Raw genomic sequence first — 25,641 nt, forward strand, 5'->3', positions numbered from 1 at the left:
ACATAAAAGTAAAGGTACAGTGTACTTTCTCGGTACAAAGCTCAATGCTATTCAGGTTTTTTATCTTCTAAAACGTATTTAAACAAAAAAAATGGCACCCACCTGTAAAGTTTATTTCCGGTCACTTTTCACTTTTATGATCTTTCATTACCGGGAGGCAGTTTTGTTGGTTAGGGCTCAGAATATTTCTGCGTTTAGGTTAGGGCATTATAAAGGTGGTGGAAAGCAATCAATCACAGAAGAGTAAACATTAAGAAGGGATACTCGGGGTCGGCGTATTTCGTCTAAGGAGGCCAATTTCGTTGATTTCCGACATTTTGTTTTTGTGTGGACGAAACCTACCGACACTACGGCACAGCATAGGTATGCTGTGACTACGGTGCCGATATTTAAAAGGTCGGAGGCTATGTTCAGGGTCTCAATTAGTTTGAGTGTCTCCGACACTATTGACGATTTGGCATGTATAGATAGATTCAATTCAGAAGTAAACAAACAAACCTGTTCTGAAATACCAGTGTCTGTCGTCCGTCAACTGCTTCTTCCCATTTTTGTTTGGCTGTCGACTGTCATTTCAGAAATTCCCTTATTGAAAGTAGAGATGGGTCGGTATCTGAAGAACGGTATTTTGGAGCGCGATTTTGTGATACCGTACCGTCGCGACGAATGCTTCACGACGGTATTTTACAATAGACGGTATCACAGAGTATTGTATCGCGTGTGGCGTCGCTTCAGTATACTGTACCGTTTCGCTGAGTGTCATAAAAGTCGCTGGCGCTAGTTCTCTTTCTCATTGCGCGATATATTATCCGCAAGCTATTATGGATCTTCTAGACATATATATATATATATATATTACACCCAATAATATAAAAATACAAAAACTTTTTTCGATTAAGGTATTATTTTTTTGAAAAATTGAAAATGGCGGTAGGATCTGTCGATTTTCAGAGACACCTCTCATGTCACCTTTTTTACAATTGTCGTTTGGTTGAATTCGAGATGAAAAATGTTTTATATTTCATTTGAATGATTCATCATCAGGTAATTGCGATACATGAAATAAAATAAAAATTTTACTTCACAAGAAAAAAAAATAAATACAAACACAAAGATGAAATAAATAAAGGAGATTACGCCAGATAAAATAAAAATTCTGAATGAAATGAAACCGAAATGCTGTATGATCGTTCCTTCTCGTACAGTTTCGCTGTAAAGTATTTATCGCGGTATTTTTTCAGTCGCGTTCACGACTGGAACGTTTCAATAAAGAAGCGGTATTTCCCATCTCCAGAATAGTACAGCGAACGCTGTCACGAGAGGCAGCACTAGTAGTAGGGACAAACATAATTTATTATTTTTATTAATATTATTCAATTCATTATTTAAAAATATAAATCCGATATAAAAATTATTTTGTGCTAGTATAATGCCAACAAAGCATTGCTGTTTTGCGGATTTTACGTCGGATAATCGATATCCGGAAGAAAACGTGTTTTTTATACCATTTATGAAACCTCATATCAATGAGGTTAGATGTAAGAAATGGATACATGCTTCGAGAAGAGTGGATTTAACAGTGCAAAAAATAAATAAATATTCATATGTATGCTCTAAACATGAAATGAATTATAGATTTTTCATAGTTAATTACCATTGATTAGAATGAGATATAATCTCAATCGTTTATTAAATTATATTATATTTATTAAATAATATTATTATATTTAATAAAATTTATTTCATTGCCATCTATATTTAATTCATATTTCATTCGGAAATAAATCTGAAATTCCTAATTATTTTAAATTTCTTTTATTACAGTTTGAATCTACCGCTACTCTTTTACTATTATACTAACCTGTCTATTAATTCTTTTTTTTTTCAGTTACTTTTAAATTACGGTATGCATGCCAACGTTTTAATGTTACAACATTGTTATCCTTTACAGTTGCAAATTTTAGTTTTGCTCCAGGAACATATTCTTCTGTTAAAAACATTCTTTTTTAATTGTACTTTATCATATGTTTTTATGAGAATTAGGCAGTGTTTGTCCCTACCGTCCATTCGTGGAAATTATTGAAAACATTAATATTATGGTTTGTTTGCAATTGGTCATTATAATTTTTAATAATTGAAAATATACAATATTTATTAAAAAAAAACAGTGATCGAATAATATATATTGTAAAATATCAACATTTTTTTTTAATATCCAAAGCATATCGAAAGCATAAGCACAGTAACCAGATTCCTAAATGTATTCGTTACCATTATACTTCAAAATAATGAATTAAAAATGATTTCATAAAAATAATGTAACTTGATTCGATTTCTCTGTCAAAGTAAATATAATTACCTCAGAGCCTACAAGGGCTCAAAGCGTTTTTCTCAGATCTGAAAATCTCAATTACTACATCAGTAGGTACCTAACCCAAATTATGAAACGTTCTGTTACTTCTGATAACTTGAGCAGTTTTCATGACGTAACAAATCAGTTTAAGCATCTCCAATTTGATAGTTTGTTATAATGAAAGAATATTTGCATGAGAATGAAATAAATGTTTGTTGTTTAATTCGGTGTGATGTATTTTTATGAAGGGATTGGTATTTTTTCTTTGAAAACACTAACAATGGTGACAGGGGTGGCTCGTCCTATTTAAACTACAAGAATATACACGTGATCTATGAAGCTGATTCAGTTAACTTAATACCCCACGTACAAATCATCTTTCTTATGTAAATATTAGAGTTGACGCTAATTTATTTTACACTTAATATCTTCACCTCAATTATAATGTTATACTTTTAGACACAAACTATTTTTACAAATATATATAATTGTTGAAAACAAATGAACTTCGCATTTATAAATGTACATTTGAAATGAGCGCTACTTAAAAAAAAAATGTGTCTGAAATAAAGCATTGTTAAAACTAAGACACTTTATGAAGGTTGCACTGAGTCTTACTACAACAGTGATGCGATTTGAAAAACAGCCGTATGCAGCTAACAATGGGACTAAAAATTGCGTTTAGAAAAATATGTTCAATAACTTTCTTGGATATTTTCGAAAACAACCCAACTTTTGGAATTTTATGTAAAAAAAATGTTTTTTAATATTAACGTAAGTCACAAAAAAAATTTGAAGCTTTATAACTTCTATTTAATTATCTGCGAGCGCTTTCGACAGCTGGTCGTGCTATCATCCTCTACTCAAACTGCAGTTTGAGTAAAGCTATTAATTGAATATAATTAAATAATTCAGATTTAACTGTTCACACTGTACTCTTCTATGCAGTATTGAGAATTTGTATAGCTACTTGAAACGAATATTTTGAATCCACTGGTTCCATACTTGCCTGTTTTTATCAGTTTGTGCCTGAAAGTAACTTCTATAGATGATCTTCACAACTTTGTGAAGAGTTCACTTTGAAATTTCTTCAAAAATATCCCTTTCAATTCAAATAAAATTCAACTATCTCATTGCGACAAGCCACTCCTAATGGTGCTATAACTAACTCCTCAGCGGGAAAAAAGTGTTTAAAACTCTAAATTGTTGACGTTGATTGCATATTTTGCTGTATAGCCCCAGACCAACATCATGGTACCCTCGACCAAGAACAGGAATTCGAAAACGCCAGGAAACATTGCGAATAAAAAGGTTGGTGACTGAAAGAACTATTCAATTAAATTGTAAAATCGTTTATATCTATAGTCCGTTCATAATTTGTTGATAGCTCACTGCAAGTTTGACCCTCATTAGAGAACTGAAATACAGAGAGGACAGCTAATATGATATAATAACAAAAACCAAACTAAAACTGGCAGTTTAAGATGTTTTCGACTAACCCACCTTGTATCTGAAGAAATACAATACAGCTATAAAACTTTTAATCCGATTATGTAGGTATTTTGAGTGGAAATGAGTGACCAGTGTCGAAGAGTATATGATTAAAACATTAGTTACTTTAAATAAATAAATATATTAATATTCTTAAACTGTAGGTACTGTAAACTGTATTTTTATTTTTAAAAAATTTCTTTATTTTATTCAAAAATAATAAGTTACTTGCAATTTGTAAAAGATACATTTATTTAATTAATACCTATTTTTAAATGATATAAACTACGATTACTTACAAAACTATTCAAATTCAAAATAAACAGGATCATCTTCGGAATCCGAGTCTTGCAGGTTAATAATTAGCGGTTGTGTCTCTACTGTCGCATCAATTATATTGTCAAGATCCCACATTTTTTGTTCTTCTTCTATTGCATGTCTTACTGCATCTCGCCAATTTTGTTCTGTAATATGTTGTAAAGACTCATATAACAATTCACGTACAGCTTGTATTTTATATGACGTATTTTTTCTAGCCACATAGCTTTTCATTTGTGCCCAAATGAGTTCAATTGGATTTAATTCGCAGTGGTAGGGTGGAAGTCTAAGGACTGTGATGTTTCGTCTTTCCGCCATTTTGTCAACTACGTATTTCTTGAACTTAGATTTGTGTTGCCGGGCAATTTTTAAAAGTTCTGCTTTAACCATTCCATGTTCGTAAGGCAGGGACTTATTCCGCAGCCAGTCAATGATATCCTGTTTCTTCCACGCAGTCGTTGGAAGTCTTTCAACTAGTCGTGAATGATGTAGTGCATTATCTAATACTATAATTGAGTTTGGTGGTATATGTTCAATCATCTTAGCAAATCCTTTTTCACTGCCAATGTGAGAAACTATTAATCTACTGCCTTTACCAGAGGGTGGGGAAATACCAGTAGATCAACCTTCCATAAAGGCTTGCCTGGAGCTTGATATATTTTTATCTGTCCAAATTTTTGTGAGAGTATGACCTGCGTTTACCCACGTTTCGTCCTGATAGTAAATTGGCCTTCCTTCAGCCCGAAGTTTTCGTATAGATCTTAGATACTTTCTTCTCCAACATATTATCTCTTCCCGGTCAATCAAAAGTGATTTTCGGTCTGATTTCTCCCATCGGAAATTTAATTCTTTTAAAACTTGCCACAATTTGATTCGTCCGACATGAGGCAAATCCGGGTCGTCTCTAACTTCTTGTAAAATTTTGTTTAAGTTGGGTATTTCTTTTTTGTAAAAAAATTCGTGAATTTTCCTTCGAATACCATTTTTGGCAAATTCATCAATTTCAATAGGTTTCCTCCCCCTCTTTAAGTATTCGTTTGTATTTGGGTTAGCTATACCATTTTTTTTTCTTTCTGATAGGAACCTATATATTGTTGACTCCCCTACGCCCGTCATGTTGGCACAACTCTTGATTATGTTTAAACACAGTGTTTGTGGGATTCTGACAAACCAGAGCATCATGAACGTTCAAAACAATAGTCTTCTCTCTTGGTGAATAGACAGACTTACTGACTGTACGCAACAGTACCGGTGTAAAACTTGATGAAGTTGATGATGATGACGAAGCCATCGCAAGCTATCAAACAAAACAAGCAGGAACGAAAGGTACGTATATGTTTGTAGGAATATGAAAAAAAGTTACTCACGCACTGCACAAAATTCGCAAAATAAAACGCCGAAACATCAACGAGCCGTAAATTAAGTGCGATTAAAAAATGTACTAAACCAAAAATTATTTTCTTTCGTAACAACTTCACCCTTTCAAGGCAAGTTTCGGATATAAACTGAAGCTTTATATTTAATGAATAAACACCTCAGGAACCTCCGCCTATGATTTTACGAGTTTTACGACCGTTTTATGACTTGGGCCCTCATTTTGTGCTATCGACAAATTATGAACGGACTATAAGCGTTTTCATATGTCGGAATATTGGTAGCATCTCATTAAGTAGCTCATTTTGATATTTTTTATCCGCGAGGTAATTCTTCTCTAGTAAAATTATAATAGGTTGTTTCAAAAAGTTTTGTTCGATTTCGAATCAGTGCACTTTCGCCAACGCACCACAAGTCGATCAATTCCGTCAACATGGAAATTGTAAGCTCGGAATTCGATGAAGTCGACGAAGGCTGTTTTTGCCTGGTCCCAAATCGGGACTCCTGATTGACAAAGGTTCTACCTCAATATGTTTGATTTTTGGATGGCCACGGGCGTTGTCGTGGAGCAGGATCGGACCTCTTCTGTTGACCGATGTCGGCTGCTGCTTACATAATTTTCCGTACATTTCGTCGACTTCCTTAAATTGGGACTTAACTGTGACAGTTAGGCACTGTTGCAGAAAGTTAAGCTAGGTGCAAATGGAAAGCGTGTGGAGTGACGCAGCACAGCGCGATGTTTTGTAACCCATGAAAGCCAATAGGACAGCCAGTGTTGCTGGCTACACATGGCCATTTTCAATAATAGCATTGAGAAGGGGATTAATAGTATCTTCTAGAAGTTCCAGACACATTTGTCCGGTTAAATTGCCTTCTAAAAACAATGGGCCAACAATACGGCCACCAAAAATTCCAGCCCATACATTTAATTGTTGTGGACGTTGAGTTTGCACTTCATGAAAAATGTGAGGATTTGAATCAGACCAATAGCGACAATTATGGCGATTAACTGTGCCATTTAGAAAAAAAGAACATTTATCACTGAAGCAAATGTTGGAAACAAAGTGTGGATTTTCCACCGCTCATTCACTAACCCACTCGCTAAATTGCAGGCGTCGATCGAAATCATCTTCATTCATTTCTTGCGTTAATTTAATCTTGTAAGGATGCATTCTGTGGGTTTTTGAAATACATCGAATGTTAGTTCGAGAAACCCCAGAAACAAATGCTATCTTTGTTGTGCTCAAAGTATGGTCAAGCTCAACATGGCCCAGAATTGCCACTTGTATCGCCTCATTTGTTACTGGTGGTTCGATTTGCCATTTCTTACATACTACAGATTCAGTTGCGCGAAATTTTGCAATTAAATCGAAAACATACTGTCGCGACACATTCTTCCCATGTTGTTGATTGAACAGTTTAGCGGCTCTCGCAGCACAACGTCTATTTTCATAGTACAGTTCAATCAACTCAACCCTCTCTGCAGTTGTGTAAACCATTGTTTCTTTAGCAACACTTTACGGCACTCACTACTAGTAATAATGTAGTTATCACTTTTAACATAAAAATGAGAAAAATAAACAGCATTTTAACCGTTTCTCAATTGTAATAGTCCTCTTATTAGAGAAGAACTAAAAAATTAACAAAAAAGTAGCGTAAGAAACAAATGAAAGAGTACCCAATACAATCCAACTGAGCAGTGGCGTACAACAATTTGTTGCTATTAACAATATTGAAAAAGTTAATTATCGGAAAGAACTCTTTTAAATACGTCCAAATAAAAAAAATCACACCATTGTTTACAGAATTCCAAGATCTTTCAAACGATGTGCGACTCGCCCCCTATTCCCAATTGAAATTCCAAGGGTTGTTCATCCCTGTGCTCCAAGGTTGAAGTGACGACGCTGTAAATGAGGAAAAAAAAACTGTCCCCCTCCCAATAAAAATCGACCTGTCTGAGCGTTTTTTCGCATTTGCTAGATTAGTACCCAAAAACCTCCATGTCAACTTTTTGATGGCCCACCCTGTATAATATTCATTGTTGATGGTATTTTCCTTCTCAAGATAATCGGAGAATATTATACTAGCACATCGCAAAATACCGAGTCCTCAATCTTTCCAGCCGATTGTTGTGCTTTCGGGATGAAGTGATGGATCATTGTTTTATCCATTGTCACATATCGATGCAAAAATTCAGGTTTGTTATGTATAAACATGACCAAAAACTGCTCAGAATCATCAAGACGTTCTTGTTTTTTTTTATTAGTCAGTGGGCTATGCTTGAAGACTGGCAGTAAACAAATCCAAAAAAATGAACTTTAAACGTTTAAGCCAGTCTCGATATACCTACACAGTAGGTTGAATGAACTGACACCTATCAGAAAAAAACTACCCTCCTGGCTAATATCACGAAGGGCGTTGGATTATATCCGACACGCGCCAGTGCAGGAATCTTCACAGAAAATTTCCTGCATATGCAATTGACAATACAACTGAAAGAGTCGACTAATAAGAAAGTTTTTCTTCCTTATTCAGAGGAATCGGGCAAATTACGGATATGCAGTTGGTTAGTACCTCGTCCACTAGATGGAGTGACATTTTGTGATGTTCGCTCCAACTTCGGAAGAGGAATGAAATAATCTGAAAGAATCCCGATTTTCAATGACGGTACTGATGTCTGAGGACTTCATGCCGCCATACCATCAGTCATGAACCCATTGGTCCTTCTCGAGACCAAAAATCAGCCGAAAGGGTAAGGGAGCTGGACTCCAAGCCTGAATGACATGAAGATGACTTTTCACGATTTTCAATTATGGACGAGTGGCTAATAAGCCCGAAACAGGTCTGCAAGTGTGCCCGTTCCAAAATTGAGGGTCGACTCTTTCAGTTGTATTGCCAATTGCATATGCAGGAAATTTTCTGTGAATATTCCTGAACTGACGCCTGTCGGATATAATCCAAACGCCCTTCGTGGTATTAGCCAGGGGAGTAGTTGTTTGCTGATAGGCGTCAGTCATTTATTCAACCTACTGTGTAGGTATATCGAGACTGACTTGAACGTTTAAAGTTCATTTCTTTAGATTTGTTCTTGTTTTTGGTTAACAGGGATCTCGCGCGGCACCGACTTTGAACAGGGCTTTCTCATAGTCAAATGCTCATGCAACGTAAAGCCAACACGTTCTTTTATCTCTTCTCAATGTCAGCTAACTCACGCAATTTCACTTTTCGATCATTCAAAACGATTTTGTGCATTTTTTTGTTTTCTGGTGTTACTTCCTCGTTTGGAGGTGCACTGCGTTCTGCATCATCGGTGTCTCTAGGACCAGAAAATGTTCGAAGTCAAAAAACCAACGTTTGCTTATTGTTTCTGATGGAGCGGAGTACTTACAATTGGTATTCGTATTCTTGAAACATTCACAGATATGCGACTTGCCAACTTGAATTTCAATACAGAAACGGAAGTGTATGAATGCTTTCATATGATCGAGAATACAAATTTGAAAAATCGTTCGCCTACGAACATTCGCCGAACTACGTAACCAGCGTGACTCACGGTCGATGGTAAGTTAGACGTTTCTGGAAAACGCAAAGCATGATTTTTCTGAAAATTTCACCTCTCACATTTCCTTACCTGTTCTATCGATCTAAAATATTTTCAACATTGCGGCGTTGCCACTTCCATCAAAAAGTCCTACCAACTTTATTTTTTTAAATGGAACACCCCATATATTAATACATTTTTGGAATCGCTCTGGTATTTTAATACTTTTTTGTTAATAATGTCCTATACCTATATCTATCTGTTTTCGAGATAAAAAATAAATTGTGCTCAATATGGTCCAAAACATAGCCTTAATTGAAATTAAGTACATCAGTACTCTCAATTCATGAAAAGTTGATATTTTGATGATAGTTTGGATAATCTCGAAATATTCGAATAATACCAAGAAATCGACTCCGTATCATACAGGGCGTGCTAAAATTACCATTATTTCCATTGTGCATAAAAGTAGTCAAAAGTTCATTTTTTCAAATGAAACCCCCTATATATTACTCGGTAAATTGAAAGATGGTGAAAAATGCTTCAAGATGATATATCATGTACCTATACCTAAATCATCAAGTTTTCTCAATAAAGTCGCTTCTTCTAGAAACATTTTTTTATTTCAGAATTTGGATTTAGGTAGCAATGGAATTATCAAGCTTATAGCAGTTCGGTTACTTTTATAAGTAATTTACAAAGAGTTATCGACGGTGTTTCGAATCATCTTCCAAAATGAATGCAAATGTCGATTATTCAAAGTTCTTATGAAATTATTTATTATACACATGAACAAAGTGATCAATCAAATCATTGTCAGAACGTGTAAAAAATTCAACCAAATGTATCCTGAATTAACACCATTGAACGAGAGGAAGTTTGTAAGGTTACAAAATAATTTCCTTAACTATGGCTCAAAGTTTTCAGGGAACAACTGTACCAAAAATCAGTCATTTCTAGGTAAAAAGTAAGATTTTGTGGGCTAAAATATGTGAAAGTACAGACAATAACAGAATAGGATGATTCAAAATAACAAAATTGTAAACAAAATATCACATTTTCACAATAAATGCTACATTCTAAACACTTTAAAATGTTTTTTGTACGCGACTTGTGGTAGCTTTTTCAATTTCCTGGGGATCCAGATCTTCAATACTCCGCACTATTCGCCGTCGCAATTGTTCTTTGGTAGGTACTGGAGTACTGTATACCCTTTCTTTCGAAACACCCCATAAAAAAAAGGCAAATGGCGTGAGATCGGGTGATCTCGGTGGCCAATCCCACGGCCCTAAACGCCTAACCAACGATCGTCGAAGAGTTCGTCAAGTTTCCTGGAAACCTCCTTTCAAACTATCATCAAAATATCAACTTTTCATGAATTGAGAGTACTGATGTACTTAATTTCAATTAGGGCTATGTTTTGGACCATATTTAGCACAATTTATTTTTTATCTCGAAAACAGATAGAGATAGGTATATGACATTATTAACAAAAAAGTATTAAAATACTAGAGCGATTACAAAAATGTATCAATATACGGGGTGTTCCATTTAAAAAAATATAATTGCTAGGACTTTTCAATAGAAGTGGCAACGCTGCAATGCTGAAAATATTTTAGATCGATAGAACAGGTAAGGAAATGTGAGGGGTGAAATTTTCAGAAAAATCATGCTTTGCGTTTTCCAGAAACGTCTAACCTACCATCGACCGTGAGTCACGCTGTATATAGGCCTGCGAGTCTGAGGCTACTAGATTCTATCCAGAAAAAAGCCATCCCAGTCATTGAAGACTCAAATATCATACTCAACCCCGATAGCCTCGAACATGAAACAAAGAATCTCGATTCCAACTAGAGCTATATATGTCAGAAGTTCGTGGCAAAATACAGCTGCCCATCGCTTTGAGTTTTAACTCGACACACCTTGAACTATACTTTCAAAAAACTTTCATTTGGAAAATCATGATTTTATAAAATTATTCCACACATTTTCGCAGAGGTACCGCTTTGTGAGCGTTTCAAGGTTTTTCCAGTATTGCTTCTGCTGTATTGAAAAAATGACGAATGAAATGGAATAAATAAGTGATCAATAATAGAACAAACCCAGCTGAACGGCTACAATCAGTGATATTTCAAAACATTTCAAGTTCACACCAGGTAAACAATGATCATTGATAATTTTTATTGCCCTGTTGCACGAGTACTACTTTGAAATCAATTGATTGCACAAACTAAAACAGCAGATATCATCATTTATTTATCACAACAACAAAATCTGAAATTTTCGTTTACTTTTCCATTGCCATAATTCTTAGTTCATTTATATGTTCATATACCTATGCCAAATTTATTGTAAACAAGTTCTACGTTGATTATATCAACTTGATAGAAAACATATTATGAACAAGGAAGTATTAGAAGTAACAAACCAATATTGGAAGGTTCGGTGAAATTAATTCATGAAAAATTTTAACGGAAGTGGACCCAAATGAAATCCTTGGGGCACTCCTGAAGAAATTAGAACAGAGAAATTGTACGTTCCAATTAAAAATGAATTACAATAACATCTCGATGATGTCAACTTAGTTATCAAAACCTACGAAAACTCCGGTTGTATCTAATGATGTATGCTGGCTGTTCAAAAAATGAATTGAATTTTCATTGTTCGCAAAAAATATTCATTCATTCATCAATCTCTAATTTGTCCCCTTCAAACACAATACACTTGTATCAGTGTTTTTTCTAATCATTCAATCTTGGGAGTAGGAACAAGTCGCAGGGGGACAAATCTTGTGAATACGGTGGCCCAGGCATGATCACGGTGTTGTTTTTGGTCAAAAATTACGATCAAGGGAGCATTAGCAGTGAGCAGGTGCATTAGCCATGCATGCAAAAGCCATGAATTGTATTTCCACCATACCGGATGTTTTCTTCGTATTGATTATTGCAAGCTTCAAGATATATATACGACTATGTGGCAAGAACTCCTGATGCAATACGCCAAGGACATTCGATAGAACTTGGCGTGCGTTTTTTGATCTTGGCTCTCCTGCGCTCTTCCATTGGGACGACTAGACTTTGGTTTCGATGTTATAACTATATACTCATGACCATTTATAACCCTTGTAAGCAAATCTTGATCAACAATTACTGAGCAATGCTCGTGCGACGTTTTTTTTGTCAAAATTCAGCGATTTTGGAACAAACTTCGCTGCCACACGTTTCATGTTCAAAATGGCGTAAAAATTGTAAGTGTAAGCCAACCGATACGCCGACATCCTCAGCAACTTCTCTAATGGTGATTCGACAATTCTACATAACAATTTTCTTCACTTATATAGGTTATAGGTCATAGGTCATTTTCATAGGTTACTTGTAGTGCACTGTTTGGAACCTTTGGTGTAGTAATGCATATTATTGGTGTTTTATCCCAACGGCAAACCGTTATTTCAACACCTCGACACGTGTTTCGATCACCAAGTGACCATCTTCAAGCGGAAGATTAAACTGGAAGAGGAAGATTATTCTTCCTCTTGAAGATGATCAAAACGCGTGTTGAGGTGTTGAAATAACGGTTTGATGTTGGGATAAAACTCCAGTAATATACATTTTCATAGGTTGTTGATGTACTGGGGCGTTCAAGGCGAGTGTCGTCATTCACATCTTCTCGACCTTCTGTGAAAAGCTTGTACCACTTGTAAACAGTTTTCCTACTAAGAGTACAATCACCGTATGCTACTGTCAGCATTTCAAATGTTTTTGAGAACTTAATTCCATTTTTCACACAGAATTTGATGCAAATTTTTTGATCAATTTTTTTTATATCAGAAAATCGCCGATCACACAAAACACTTCTAATTTTCATGCCTCTCACCAACAAACTAAACAGCTGAAACTATGAAAATATGTTCGAGTCGAGTGTAACCACATAAAAAATAAAAAAAACATTCAACTGTTCAGGGGTTTGGTAAACCTCATCGACAACAAATCTTATTATTTGGACACTGAAAATGTTCGCCGCTGGATGGAGAGTGTCGTAACGCGTGCCCTAAATACTTTCAACAAGAATACTGATGGACGTTACATTCTGAAAACTTCTGAGGGCCCGTTTTATGTAAGTAACTGAAAAAATGGTTTTGACCGTGAGTTTCGATGCAGAATTCAGCGAGTATTTTGCAAATTTCGATCATTCGCTAATTGTATTTTTCATTTGATTATATATTCGACTTTCAGGCAAAAATATGCAAAGGGGGTCCAGCGTTCACGATGAAAGTAGAGAGAAATATATCCAACAAAAAAATAGTGCTCGATATAGACCTTGTGCCTTGTTTTATCTTAGGAAAGGATACATGGCCTAGCAAACCATTCAGGCAAAATTCTGTAGAAACTAAGGTAAAAATGTCATTCAATACTTCAACTTCAGTAATGTTTTCAACTACTGTCATGAATATGATACTATTAACAACTTTTTCCTTTAAAAATATATAAAGTATGACTTTAATCACCAGAACAGTTGAGCCCATCAATGCATTCATGGTTCAGCCTAACTCCACTGACAGCAGGTCGAACAGCGCTATCTGGTGTTGGATTAAAACATTAAAAATACAGTATGACATACTGTAACAAATTAATAAAGTAATTGTCTTAAACAAATTTATTTTCAACAATATTTCACTAATCACAAATTAATTTATTTATTACAACACTTAGCAACTAACGCTTAATTTATTTCCACTATTTGAATTTCTAGCCGCTCGATTCACTTTCTGAACTGCCCTCTTGGGTCGGGAAGCCGGGCTTATATAATGTAACGGTCCTTTCTAGAAATCTGTAGTCGGTTCGGTACTCGACTAGAGTTTTACCAACGGTTGCATTCTTTCGGGGTGATGTCATGTGTTTGCTGAGTCGGCCGGCATATCGGTCAGGAGCGGCTTCAGATTCGTTACAATACTTTGCCTATTTATTCAAATAGGCAATTTATTTAAATATTAAACGGTCTTCCTAGAACTCTTCTGAACTATAATAGGGTCTAACCACACATGGTCCAGTCATTTTAGGGGGTTTGCCTAAGAAAGTGGACATACCCAGCTGTAAATTTGTATAAACTTTGTATTTTGGCATCATAAAAGTATTCTCAAAATTCACATGATTCGACGGCCGCAACTTCAAAAATTGGGGGTCAAAAGTTGAAAAAACGACTTATGGCACGTTTTTTTGCCAATATCTTGTTAAATTGTCTACAACTTCTGTTTCAAACATTTTTTCATACGTTTAATCGTTTTTGAGATAGAGGGCAGCGCGAGCGCAGATTAAATATTATTTTAATCAACTGGTTGTCCGATTGAAATCACCTCACAACCCTGAAACAACTAAAAAAGAAGAATGAAAATGAATAGCTGAAAATAACAATTATATTACCCAAAATAAACCTGAAATGAAATAATAGTAAAGTAAGTAAGTAAGTAAAAAAAGAACAATTGAATAAATAAAAATAAAGAAATGAAAAAATAAAATAAAAATAAAAAATAAAAAGTGGAGAGATTTCAAGTCACGTTAGTTCACGACGTTTCGATTGTATCTACAATCTTCTTCGGGTGATGACTGGACTGATTCCTCCGAGAGATGACTATTTATAAGTCGTTCGAGTACTTTCACTTATCCCCGCTTTCCATTTTCCGCTTCACTGGTTCCGTGGAAGATGACCGTTTTGGCGGGAGTTGGCAATTTTTCGCTTGATGGTGGGTTTCCATATGTTGCGTATTTCTACGCTGGCTTGGCTGAATACGTTGTTGGACAACATGTATGCGGCTTCCTTGAATTTTCTCCTGAACTAATGTTCCTCTCTGTGCAAGATCTCAGCTTGGGACCACTCGATGTTGTGTTGATGGGTTCAAACATGGTCTGCTATTCCTGATTTGCTGGTTTCCCCTCGCTGTGTGTGTTTCTTGTGCTCGGCAATGCGAACATTCAATGGCCTCTTAGTTTCACCAATATAGGATTTTTCGCACTCACAGGGTATCCGGTAAATGCAATTCTTGGAATCGCAGTCCGCGTTTGGTGGCCTGGTTTTCGTGAGGCTGCTACGGATAGTGTTACCGGATCTGAAGCAGGTTCTGATGTTGTACTTGGAACCAATTCTTCTTATCCTCTCCTTCTCGCAGCTGTAAAAATTCAAGGGCCTTATCATCTTCACTGTCATCTTCACCCAGATTCGTTTCCAATTCTTCCATGATTTCTGGATCGAAGGACCTATTTTCGTTAACATCGGTCTCATATGGTACAGCATTGAAACAAGCTTGCCCATTACACGGGCCACAAGCTAAAGAGCATTGCAACCCCGCTTTCCTGCATCCACAACCACAACCACTTTTGCAGTTACAAAATATCGTATTGAGTAACTCATCTGGAGCAGGTGGTAAAATGGTCATGATAGGTTCTAGCAATCCGTAACGCATTGTCCAACCCCATTCCTGGGGTTCCAAATCATGTCCTAACCCAGTTTGAACTTGATAATAAACACGATTAAAATGTTGGTGAGCTGCTCCACTTGTTGGTGGGATATTTGATAACTGCACAGGTTTATTGAGCTTTGTTAGCTTGACATATTTTGCATAACGAAGATGATCTATAGTATCTACAGACTTTGGAGCATTATAAACAGCTAATAAAGTTTGAAATCCACTATAAAATAATCTTTGAACCGGGAAGTTTTCTTCTTCAAATGCTACGGCAAGTTCATACAAATTAGATAGTTTCTCGAATGTTCTTAAAAACGTTTTTTTTTTCCTTTTTTAAAGAGCGCAGAAGTTGTATCACAGCCACGTAAAGCTTATACCGGCTGCAAGGTATGAATTTTAAAATTATAAAAGAATTTCAGAGTTTAGAAATTTTAAACAAGATTTGCGGCCGTCGAATCATATGTGAATTTTTAGAATACTTTTATGATGCCAAAATACAAAGTTTATACAAGTTTACAGCTGGGTATGTCAACAGACCTAAATCGACCTAAAATGACTGGACAAATATACATTTTTATCGGTTTCCGAAATTTACAGTTATCCTCTAAATGTTGATATGGCCAGGTAAATAATTAAATATCTTAAGGCTGTTATAATAAAAGGAGTATTTGACCAGAGAAGAGGATGGGATGGGTGATCTTAGGTCATTAGTTTAACGAAAGGCATAATTATTGGAGTAGCCGCTAAATATCAGATTGTTTGTTGATCAAACAGATATTTCCAAGATAAAAATTCCAAAAACTGTCAAACGCTTGAGTAGTTCAAAAAAGGGTTTGCAGGCGTCTCAAATTTTGGCATTACACATGAATATTATAGCCTTTTCTGTATAAAACAGTCTGCAATTGAGTTTTGCAACATGAAGGGAATTCCAGACGGGAATTCCATACCTCAAATTAGAACCATGTTCCTTACCAAGTTGTTCTCACTGCAAAACACACTTCTTATTGATTGGCGAATTTAAGTTCGTTGCCAATTATTACCCCAAAAATTTAGAACTAGCTGTGTTTTCAATCATCTTGTCTGCGTCACTTTTGTTAATTGTATGCTGTCAATAAAACAGCAGAATGTCAAGTTTGTTTTGGAAATATTAAATGACAGCAGATTGGAGTCACACCAGTTGTTTATTTTTGTTTATATCTCAGCCTATAATCTCGTGATTACACCATTATATTGTTGTATTACCAATGAATCTGTTAAATCGTTTATATAAAACAAGAAAAGTACCGGTCCCAGTATTGAACCTTGTGGTACGCCACTTTTCATTTCGCCTTCTGTCCAGGACGATGAGGTTTTTATAATCTGACTTCTGCCTGTCAGATTATTTTCGAACTATTTATGAGTAATTCCACGGATGCTATAGTGATACATTTTTTTAGCAGTGTTCCGTGATCTACACAGTCAAAGGTTTTGGTAAAGTCACAGAACACTGCTGCTGATGATGATATTATTAAAATATTTTCATAAACGTTGTATAATAACAAATAGATAGCGACATGTGTCTTCTTTGTTTGATTGATGACAATAAAATTTGATAAGAAAACGATGCTTATGAGCTTTAATGAAGGAGATGCAGTAAAAAACTTCACCAACTATAACAGATATAATTTGGTGTGAAAGTTTCTCCTGAATTGCATAGACCATGGCATGGTCGTTTTTCGATAATCAAGAAAAGAAATTATCTACTGTACAGAACTCGGTTATCACCTAGAAACGGACCCAATGAGATGTTTGTTGTTCCGGGCTAAAAACACCACTTGTTTAAGTCTTTCTAATCTACTTCGTATTCACATCACTGCCTTTCTGGTTTTTTTTTCTAGAACACTCTATAAAACATATTCACGGAATGATACGGAATTTTCGAAATAAGTTTTTCTCAAATATCGAGGGAAAATTCAGACATGAAGACAACTTTGGTTCTTTGGTAAAGATACTCACCTACAGTGTTGAATCATTTGTGAGGCAGCATGTAAACTTTCACAACAGGAGAAAACTGGGTTTGTTAGCCGTGGTCTGCAGGTTTTTATGCAGGAAGACAACTAGAGCACTTCCTCCGTTGTCTGATTCTTGTATACCGCAGCCATTGATGAAATTGCCATGTTTACACAATATCCTGTTCCAAAAACAAGTCAGACAAAGAATTCTTTAAAGTATGAAAATAAAAAGTTGTATAATAACATACCTTGCGAAATTAGGAAGGAAAAATGCTATGAATCAGAATCTTGTTGCAACAAAAGCCTACTACAATCTTGACGAATATTACAATGGAACTTTGCTGTGATTCAATATATGTGGTTTTTTTTTGTTGTTTATATTGACACCTATACTTTAAATTATTTATACTAGGATATATCGTATTTTATTTCTATAACATGTGAACTTATGTTCAAATTGTGTCTATTTGTTTTTTAGATTTTTTGAAAGGGACTAGACAAACTATTTTGTCTACAAACTTTGTTAAATTTCATTTCTTATTGTTATATATTATCTATTATCAAAAATGTGAACTTAGTTTTGCTCAAATTGTGTTTCTGGGTATTTGTATTTTTGAATTGTTTATTTTCTTTTATTCTTTGACGTGCTATACATACCAGATTTTTGTAAAAGCTGTGTCAATAAGATTGTATTGTCTTAGACAATAAAGTATATGTCTATCTATCTATCTGATATACAAAGGACATGACCATATAATCTAGGCTTTGCCAATACGACCTACATTCAGTCATCGATGAATGTTCGTGAAAGTTATAAATCATTTTCAGCCAGAATATTTCATTGTACCAAAACCGCTGAAAGATGTAGCTAACAGCAGCCGATACTGGCGACTATCGTTCCAAGAACAGGAAAGGGAAATAATGGAAGGCAAAAGAGCTCTAAAACCAACAATCAAACTATTGAAGGTTAGTATACAAATGCATTATAGATTAGCTCAAGTTATGAGTTAAGATTGAATTGAACTTACTTACTGATAAGATTTATTTTGGATGGTACTGGAGATCAAAGTGAATCTTGTAAGTTACGAGTGAAGCTTATAAAGATACACTGTAAGTTATTACTCATCGTTTATTTGTTCTAAAATATCGAGTAGGTAAATGATATAAGTGTGTTACTGTGTGTCAAACTTGAAATTTGCCAGTGGGAATATTTTGAAAACGAAAAAAAACCCATCAAAATACTCAAGAGAATCAAGCGTATGAACAAATTTCGATACTCTCATCCCCCACTTCCTCAACAATTTTGAAAATGCTCCTCAGCAGTACAGAATATTGTAGATGTCAGTTTCAAAAATCATCCAAAAATGTAACACATCATATTAGATAATTTCAGAATTAGTAACTCACTTTGTTAGACCACTGTCAAGATCATTTTATTATTTTTTTTGTAAAGTAGACATTCAAAAAAGTTTTCGAACAACTAAAAAATGATCAAGTTATGTTTCCTGCGTTACTAGTACCAAGAAGTGAAGGTCGACACAATTTGAAATTCTATTGCGAAGCATCACGCACAAATGTTATGCTACGATCACCACGGAATTTTATGTGCAGTAGCTTCAATAAAATCTGTGAACAATTCGATATGCATTTCGACTCTCTGAACGCCTTGGTATCATGTATCCATAATCACTTTAATTAATACTATAAATAAAATGTGTGAAAGTTCTTGCTACATTGCATGATTTGTAACTTTTTGTGTTATATACTCAATTTTTCATTTCTCTTTTGAAATTCTACGGATACGAATGTTTTATATATAAACTACTCAAAATGAATATAGAGACATGTCCTTAAAATGCAATAAGTAAAAAATATGTTTAAATTGAAGGGGTTATATTTTTAGGAGTGATTAATTTTTTTGGGAAAGAAAGTTTTTGGCTTTCTACTACTCCATCTGATACAAAATGTATAGAGTTTCAAATTGATTACTTCCTTCCTTCCTTTGGAAGATTCTCTAATCCGTTTTTTTGTATCAGATGGAGTAGTAGAAAGCCAAAAACTTTCTTTCCCAAAAAAATTAATCACTCCTAAAAATATAACCCCTTCAATTCAAATAAGATTCCTCTTGGCTGGGATTAAATCAAATAGGTGAATGAATGTCATTACGATGTCATCGATGACATAAGCAGATCAAGCTTATTCCGTGACATTCAAAATCGTAATTCATGAATGAAGTGTGTGTATTTTCTATAATGTTATCCAATTTGGTACTGAAGAGCCTTAGGGCAAGTGTCTTAAGGCGAAACATCGGTGTATACCAGTGAGGGTGACAGTGTTCTATGTGAGTACAATTTATTACCATTCATTCAAAGTAGAACTCATGTGAATGATATCTGATTCTTATTCCACAACAAATGTTTGAAATACAAACTGAGTAGAGAAAAGTATCTTCTGTATAATTCAGTGTTCATATAGAAGTATTTGTTTCGAAAGAATTATTTTCTTTCGTGTAATTCAATGTTTATATGAAAGTAGCTGTTTCAGGAGGACTTTCCTTCAGTTTGTGTCTGAAAGTTACTTCTTTGTATGATCTACACATTCATGTATAGAGTTTCAAATTGATTACTTCCTTCCTTTCTTTGGAAGATTCTCTAATCCGTTTTTTTTGTATCAGATGGAGTAGTAGAAAGCCAAAAACTTTCTTTCCCATAAAAAAATATGTATTATTTTGTCAAACATTTATATTTATAAAATAGTTCATTGGTGCCTTTATTAAATTTAACTTACATTGTTTTCAAAATGCCGTTTGGTAATACGATTAAAAAGAAATACAAATGAGTGTCAAAAACAAATAAAATGTATTTCAGAAAAAAAAATAAGAAAAATGTACATTAATAGTGAGTACGTCCACCCCTGGCTCTAAGAAGTTCGGCACAACGACGAGGCATGATTTCCACCAAAGTTCTAATTATTTGTTGTGGTAACTGCTAGTAATTCGTCAAAATAGCATCTGCAACTTGGTTCAGATTTTGGAAGGGCTGATGACCCTTCAAACATCTTTCCAGTTCATCCCAGAGCTGCTCAATAGGATTTAAATCCGGACTATTAGCTGGCCATCTCATGACATTAATATTGTGCTCCTGTAGGAAATTTCTCACGTCCCTGGCTACGTGTGGCCTGGCATTATCTTCTTGTAAAATTAACCCAGCGCCCATATTTTGGGCAAACGGGACGACATGAGGTTCCAATATCACCTCTATGTAACGGACAGCCTTTAAAGTCCCTTCCCAAAATACCACAAGGTCCGTGTGTCCTGTCAAAGTTATACCAGCCCATACCATTATCGATACACCTCCAAATGGAGCAATTTATTTCACACAGTCATCCAAATAGCGTTCACCGGGACGTCTCCATACCACGTCCGTCATTGTTGAATTTTTTTTCATCTGTAAACATTACATTGGCCCACTGCTCTAAATTCCAATTACGATGCTCTTGACAAAAGTTTCTACGATTTCCTCGATGAGCTGGAGTTAATCTAGGGGCTCTAGCAGGTCGTCTTGCATGGAGTTGTACTTCGTGAAGTCGGTTCCGTATCGTTTGGTTCGAAATTCGCGTTCCCGTAGCTTCTACAAGGCGATTTTGCAGTGTTCTAGCAGAATCAGTGCGACTCCTAATTGTCCGAAATCGTAACAAACGATCTTCTCTGCGGGTTGTTGCCCTTTGTTGTCGATTGGGATAAGGGGCTCTTTTTACTATGCCGTAAATTTGGTAGCGATTCCAAGCTCTGGAAACCGCAGAATGACTCACATTAAGCATTTGGGCTACACGACGCCTTGGATACCCTACTTCGATCAATGCCACAGCTCTAGCAACTTGAAATTCGTTGAGGGTACTCCTGTTGGCATTTAATCGCTTTTTTTTTCTTTTTTTTTGTTACTAAGCAGATCTCACAATGAGAATTCCTCAGAGCATACAGAAACTATTTTTTCTAATAATAGTAAATGCTTAAGAGTAACTTAATACCATCAATAGTATTATGTTGTTTCAAAAGTTTTGTCCGTTTTAATGTCATGTGTTTTTGTAGCTCCATATCTCAATAAATATTTATTCTACTGCGTCGAGATGTATAATGATCGATAAAGAATTTTGTACTTTATACCGTACTCGTTAATGCACTGTTTGGAACCTTTGGTGTAGTAATGAATATTTCTGGAGTTTTTCACAACACTGAACCGTTACTTTAACACCTCGACACGTGTTTCGATCCCCAAGTGACCATCTTCAACAGGAAGATTAAACTAAATATACTTACAATGTTATCCTTATTTATACCACAAATACCTCTTCTAGATACCTAAGACCTAAGTCTTAAATTAATTTTGTGATATTGTCTTATTTCCTAATCTTAAATTAGTTTTACAACGTGTCTTTATGTAATAGTCAGATAAATCTAATAATAAAAATATGATTTCAACAAGCTATATAGTATACTATGGTGTTGGTCCACCATCGTCATTCATAATATTATTATGTTTACTTATTTCTACACTCTCAAAGGCATCTAGTTGCCTGTTGTTGTTAACTTGTCTAAATAATCTTAACGAACTGAAGTCTATGGAATGGTTTTGTTGTAAAATATGATGAGCGACTGCTGATTTTTCAGGTCTTCCATATTTTAAGTGTGCTATGTGTTCCTTATATCTTATTTTGATAGATCTTTTTATCTGTCCATAATATTTTGCATCACAGTCCTTACATTCAATTTCGTAAACTCCAGACTTTTCCGAATTCTCGACTTTGTCTTCTGGATTTCTCGAGGGGTATTGTAGATGATATAATAAGGAATAAAAAGTTTAGGCAAAGAATGAACGAAATATTGACTTTTAAAAACGACGAAAACCAAGATAAATATATCTCAGTTCCATACCACCAATATACGAAGAAGGAAGATCAAACTACCTCTTTCACTTGAAGATGATCACTTAGTGATCGAAACACGTGTCGAGATGTTAAAATAACACCTCGTAATAACAGTAATATTCAATAAAAGTATGTCTATGGATCGCTTTAAATTAAAATGAAATACTGAACATTGTGGTCGTTAAAAAATAATGACCAATTACTGGTTTCAACTTAATATTTTCAATTTTTGGGTGGAACCATTCAATTTTTTTTAGTGAAACATATTCATTTACGAATCGTTTTTAATAATAATAAAGGTCTTATTTCCCATCGCTAATACATATAAATCAAATTCATTAAAAAAATAATAATAAAAAAACATCAATACATTGGGAAAACACCGAATATCAGGTGGTCTGATATCTGGTGATAGACAGACCTCCGTTATTATTCTCAAGCGTAAGGTGATATAATAGTGAAACGAGTGAAAATAATAGAGAAAAGTAAGAAAAAAAAATTTAATTTGGCAGACACATATCTATGTATATCTACTTACATCTTCCTACCAACATATATACAACATATACATCAATCTAATTTATACTTGTATTTGATTGTTCATCAAGAAGATGAGTTTTCATTCTTTTTTTAAATACTTGTTCACTCAAAATTTAATTATAAACCTTCGACACTTGATAAGAAAAGGATCTTCCATATGTGTTTGTTCTATGAATTGGAGGTGTAATAGTGCCTTTGAAACGAACGTTTATATTATTGATATCCTCTCTGAAAGAAATTTTGTTCGGAAGGTTTTTGAGCTGATAATTTTGTGAAACAGACAAGATGAATGTAATAATCTTGAGATGTAGAATAGGAATGCAAATGTCTATCAGTGCACATTTCGTATACTTATTGTAATGATATTGTTTTATTTTGAAAACTTAATCGGGCTTTTTCATTCCTTTGAGAATCGTATGTTATTTGTGATAACTTTTGGTTTCTTTTAGAGATTGAGAGACATTCAAAACCACAAGTGTATAGCCAGCTACTACATTAAAACTGTTTCTTTATGGCAAACGGATAAAAGAGATCGAGAATTTTGGAATAACTCGTTGAGTGTCGTTTTTATGAATGTGAGTATAACACTATTCATGATACTAATTGCAAAATTTCACAATATATATTGTGTTTCGATAGGCGTTTCACTACATAGTAGCATCATCAGTTGGACTGGTCCAGTCCAATTGAGGATGCTACAATAATAATAACAATAATAGCATTTGTTTGAAGGTGGGTGACAATGTTTCGTGGTGTATTTCATCAGTTCGGACTTCCATTGTCTAATATAATATAAATTGATTTGAAAACCCTGACAAAAACAATTAAAAAAATTAATAACATTAACCGAAAATAACAATTTTATTAAACAAAAAACTGAAATTACAAAGAAATAACATACAAGCAACAACCAAACAAATAAAAATTGAAATATTAATGAAAGCTGAAAAATGAAAATTAAAAATTATTATTAACAAAAAATGAAAAATAAACATTAAAGGATTTCAAACCAAGTTATGTCACGACGTTTCGATTGTTGGTATTCACAATCGTCTTCGGGTGATAACCCAGTTATCACTAATACTAAGCATCGAAACTTCGTGACATAACTTGGTTTGAAATCCTTTAATTTTTATTTTTAATTTTTTGTTAATAATAATTTTTAATTTTTATTTTTAGCTTTAATTAATATTTCAATTTTTATTTGTTTGGTTGTTGCTTGTATGTTATTTCTTTGTAATTTCAGTTTTTTGTTTAATAAAATTGTTAATTTCCGTTAACCTTATTAATTTTTTTTATTGTTTTTCAGGATTTTCAAATCAATTTATATTATATTAGACAATGAAAGTCCGAACTGATGAAATAATGATAGCGTTTATTGCCCAACAGTTTCCCAATTATAGAGCAAAAATTAACAATTCAATTATACACATTATAGCACTAGTTCATTTAGACTATACATAATTAAGGAATATATTGCTAAAATACAAATCATGAAATTATAAAACAACAAAAATTAATCACTCCGGGGCGACTTCACTGATTCCAGTGACACATTTGCTTTTCGGCTGCCCGGAAAAACCTGCAGCACTACATCATTTGAAGATCTTGATCTGCCAATGTCCTCTCTCTCAAAAAAACAAAATGTAGGGAGTCTCCAGAGGCTCCAATAATTTTTATAATTTCATGATTTAATACTATACATGATTAATAAATATCCATAACTCAAAAATGTGCATGAGATTTATTTTTCAGCTTGCATATACTACAATAAAAGATATTACATAAGAGCTGGTTTGCAGTACTGCACATCAAATTCACTGATGATTTCAACTATTAACTGGCTTGAACTGTTTTGCACAAAAAAGTGGTATTATTTCTAGATGTTGATCTTAGTAAAAAAAATATATTGCAGAAAGTAATTCTAATGACCATTCTACCATTCAACATTTGCTATGCAGATGATGTATCAACGGTAGAAGCAGACTCAAATGCTAACGATTTTAATGGACCTATGTTCTGTAACAGATAATGATGCTGAAACTTGGTTTACTTCAAATTATCTCAAACTAAACAGGGATAAGACACAGAAAATTATAATATCATTAAATAGACAACTAAAGAAGAAGCAACATGTAGATTTATTGGGGTTTAAAATTGATGACATGTTAAATTGGGAATGACATGTTAAATTGGGAAGCACATGTTGCTGGTCTGTGCAAAAAACTTTCTACACAACTGTTCCTACTAAGACAGCTGAAAATGTGTCTTAGTCAAAGTATGCTATTACAGACATACTTTTCTCTTTTTAACAGCCACCTAACATATGGCATACTTTTATGGGATCGGTCTTCACATGTAATTAAAGCCTTTCGTATGCAAAACAAACAATCCGGATCATAGCCAATGTTTCTTACAGAGAATATTGTCGTCCTCTATTTCAGAAACTCAAAATTCTACCCTTGTCATGTATTTTCACACTCTATAACATTTTAGAGATTCACAAAAATAATACTAAGTACCTTACTAATGCTGACTTTCATAATTACCCTACTCGAAGAAGTGCACACCTGAGACCTCAATTTTATAGACTGGATCTATCACCTGGAAATTAACTCAACTTACATTTATACAATAAAATACCAACAGACATTAC

The 25,641-nt window shown here is 34.4% G+C and overlaps 2 protein-coding genes across 7 annotated transcripts in view; one reads left to right on the forward strand and one right to left on the reverse strand.

The window, feature by feature from the left end:
- Window positions 1–401, reverse strand: part of LOC111507504 (cyclic GMP-AMP synthase-like receptor) — a 49,923-nt gene extending 49,522 nt beyond the window's left edge. For 2 of the 3 annotated variants that reach the window (XM_074176954.1, XM_074176955.1), the window contains exon 1: window positions 103–400. The gene's annotated coding sequence lies outside the window, so the exon portion shown is untranslated. Of the gene's footprint in view, window positions 1–102 lie in introns of all 3 variants that reach the window. The other variant, XM_074176956.1, reaches the window with a different exon arrangement.
- The window catches only part of LOC111504567 (cyclic GMP-AMP synthase-like receptor), a 44,568-nt gene that overhangs the window by 13,689 nt on the left and 5,238 nt on the right, over window positions 1–25,641 (forward strand). For 3 of the 4 annotated variants that reach the window (XM_074176946.1, XM_074176945.1, XM_074176948.1), the window contains exons 4-8: window positions 3,587–3,661; window positions 13,034–13,187; window positions 13,307–13,465; window positions 18,351–18,488; window positions 23,435–23,560. In XM_074176946.1, coding sequence (XP_074033047.1) covers window positions 3,587–3,661; window positions 13,034–13,187; window positions 13,307–13,465; window positions 18,351–18,488; window positions 23,435–23,560 — 652 coding nt within the window. The remainder of the gene's footprint in view (window positions 1–3,586; window positions 3,662–13,033; window positions 13,188–13,306; window positions 13,466–18,350; window positions 18,489–23,434; window positions 23,561–25,641) is intronic. The other variant, XM_074176947.1, reaches the window with a different exon arrangement.

Source organism: Leptinotarsa decemlineata, unplaced genomic scaffold, assembly GCF_025532065.1.
Source record: "Leptinotarsa decemlineata unplaced genomic scaffold, Ldec_3_MD MMD2_tig00002082_RagTag_RagTag, whole genome shotgun sequence".
Lineage (NCBI taxonomy): Eukaryota > Metazoa > Arthropoda > Insecta > Coleoptera > Chrysomelidae > Leptinotarsa > Leptinotarsa decemlineata.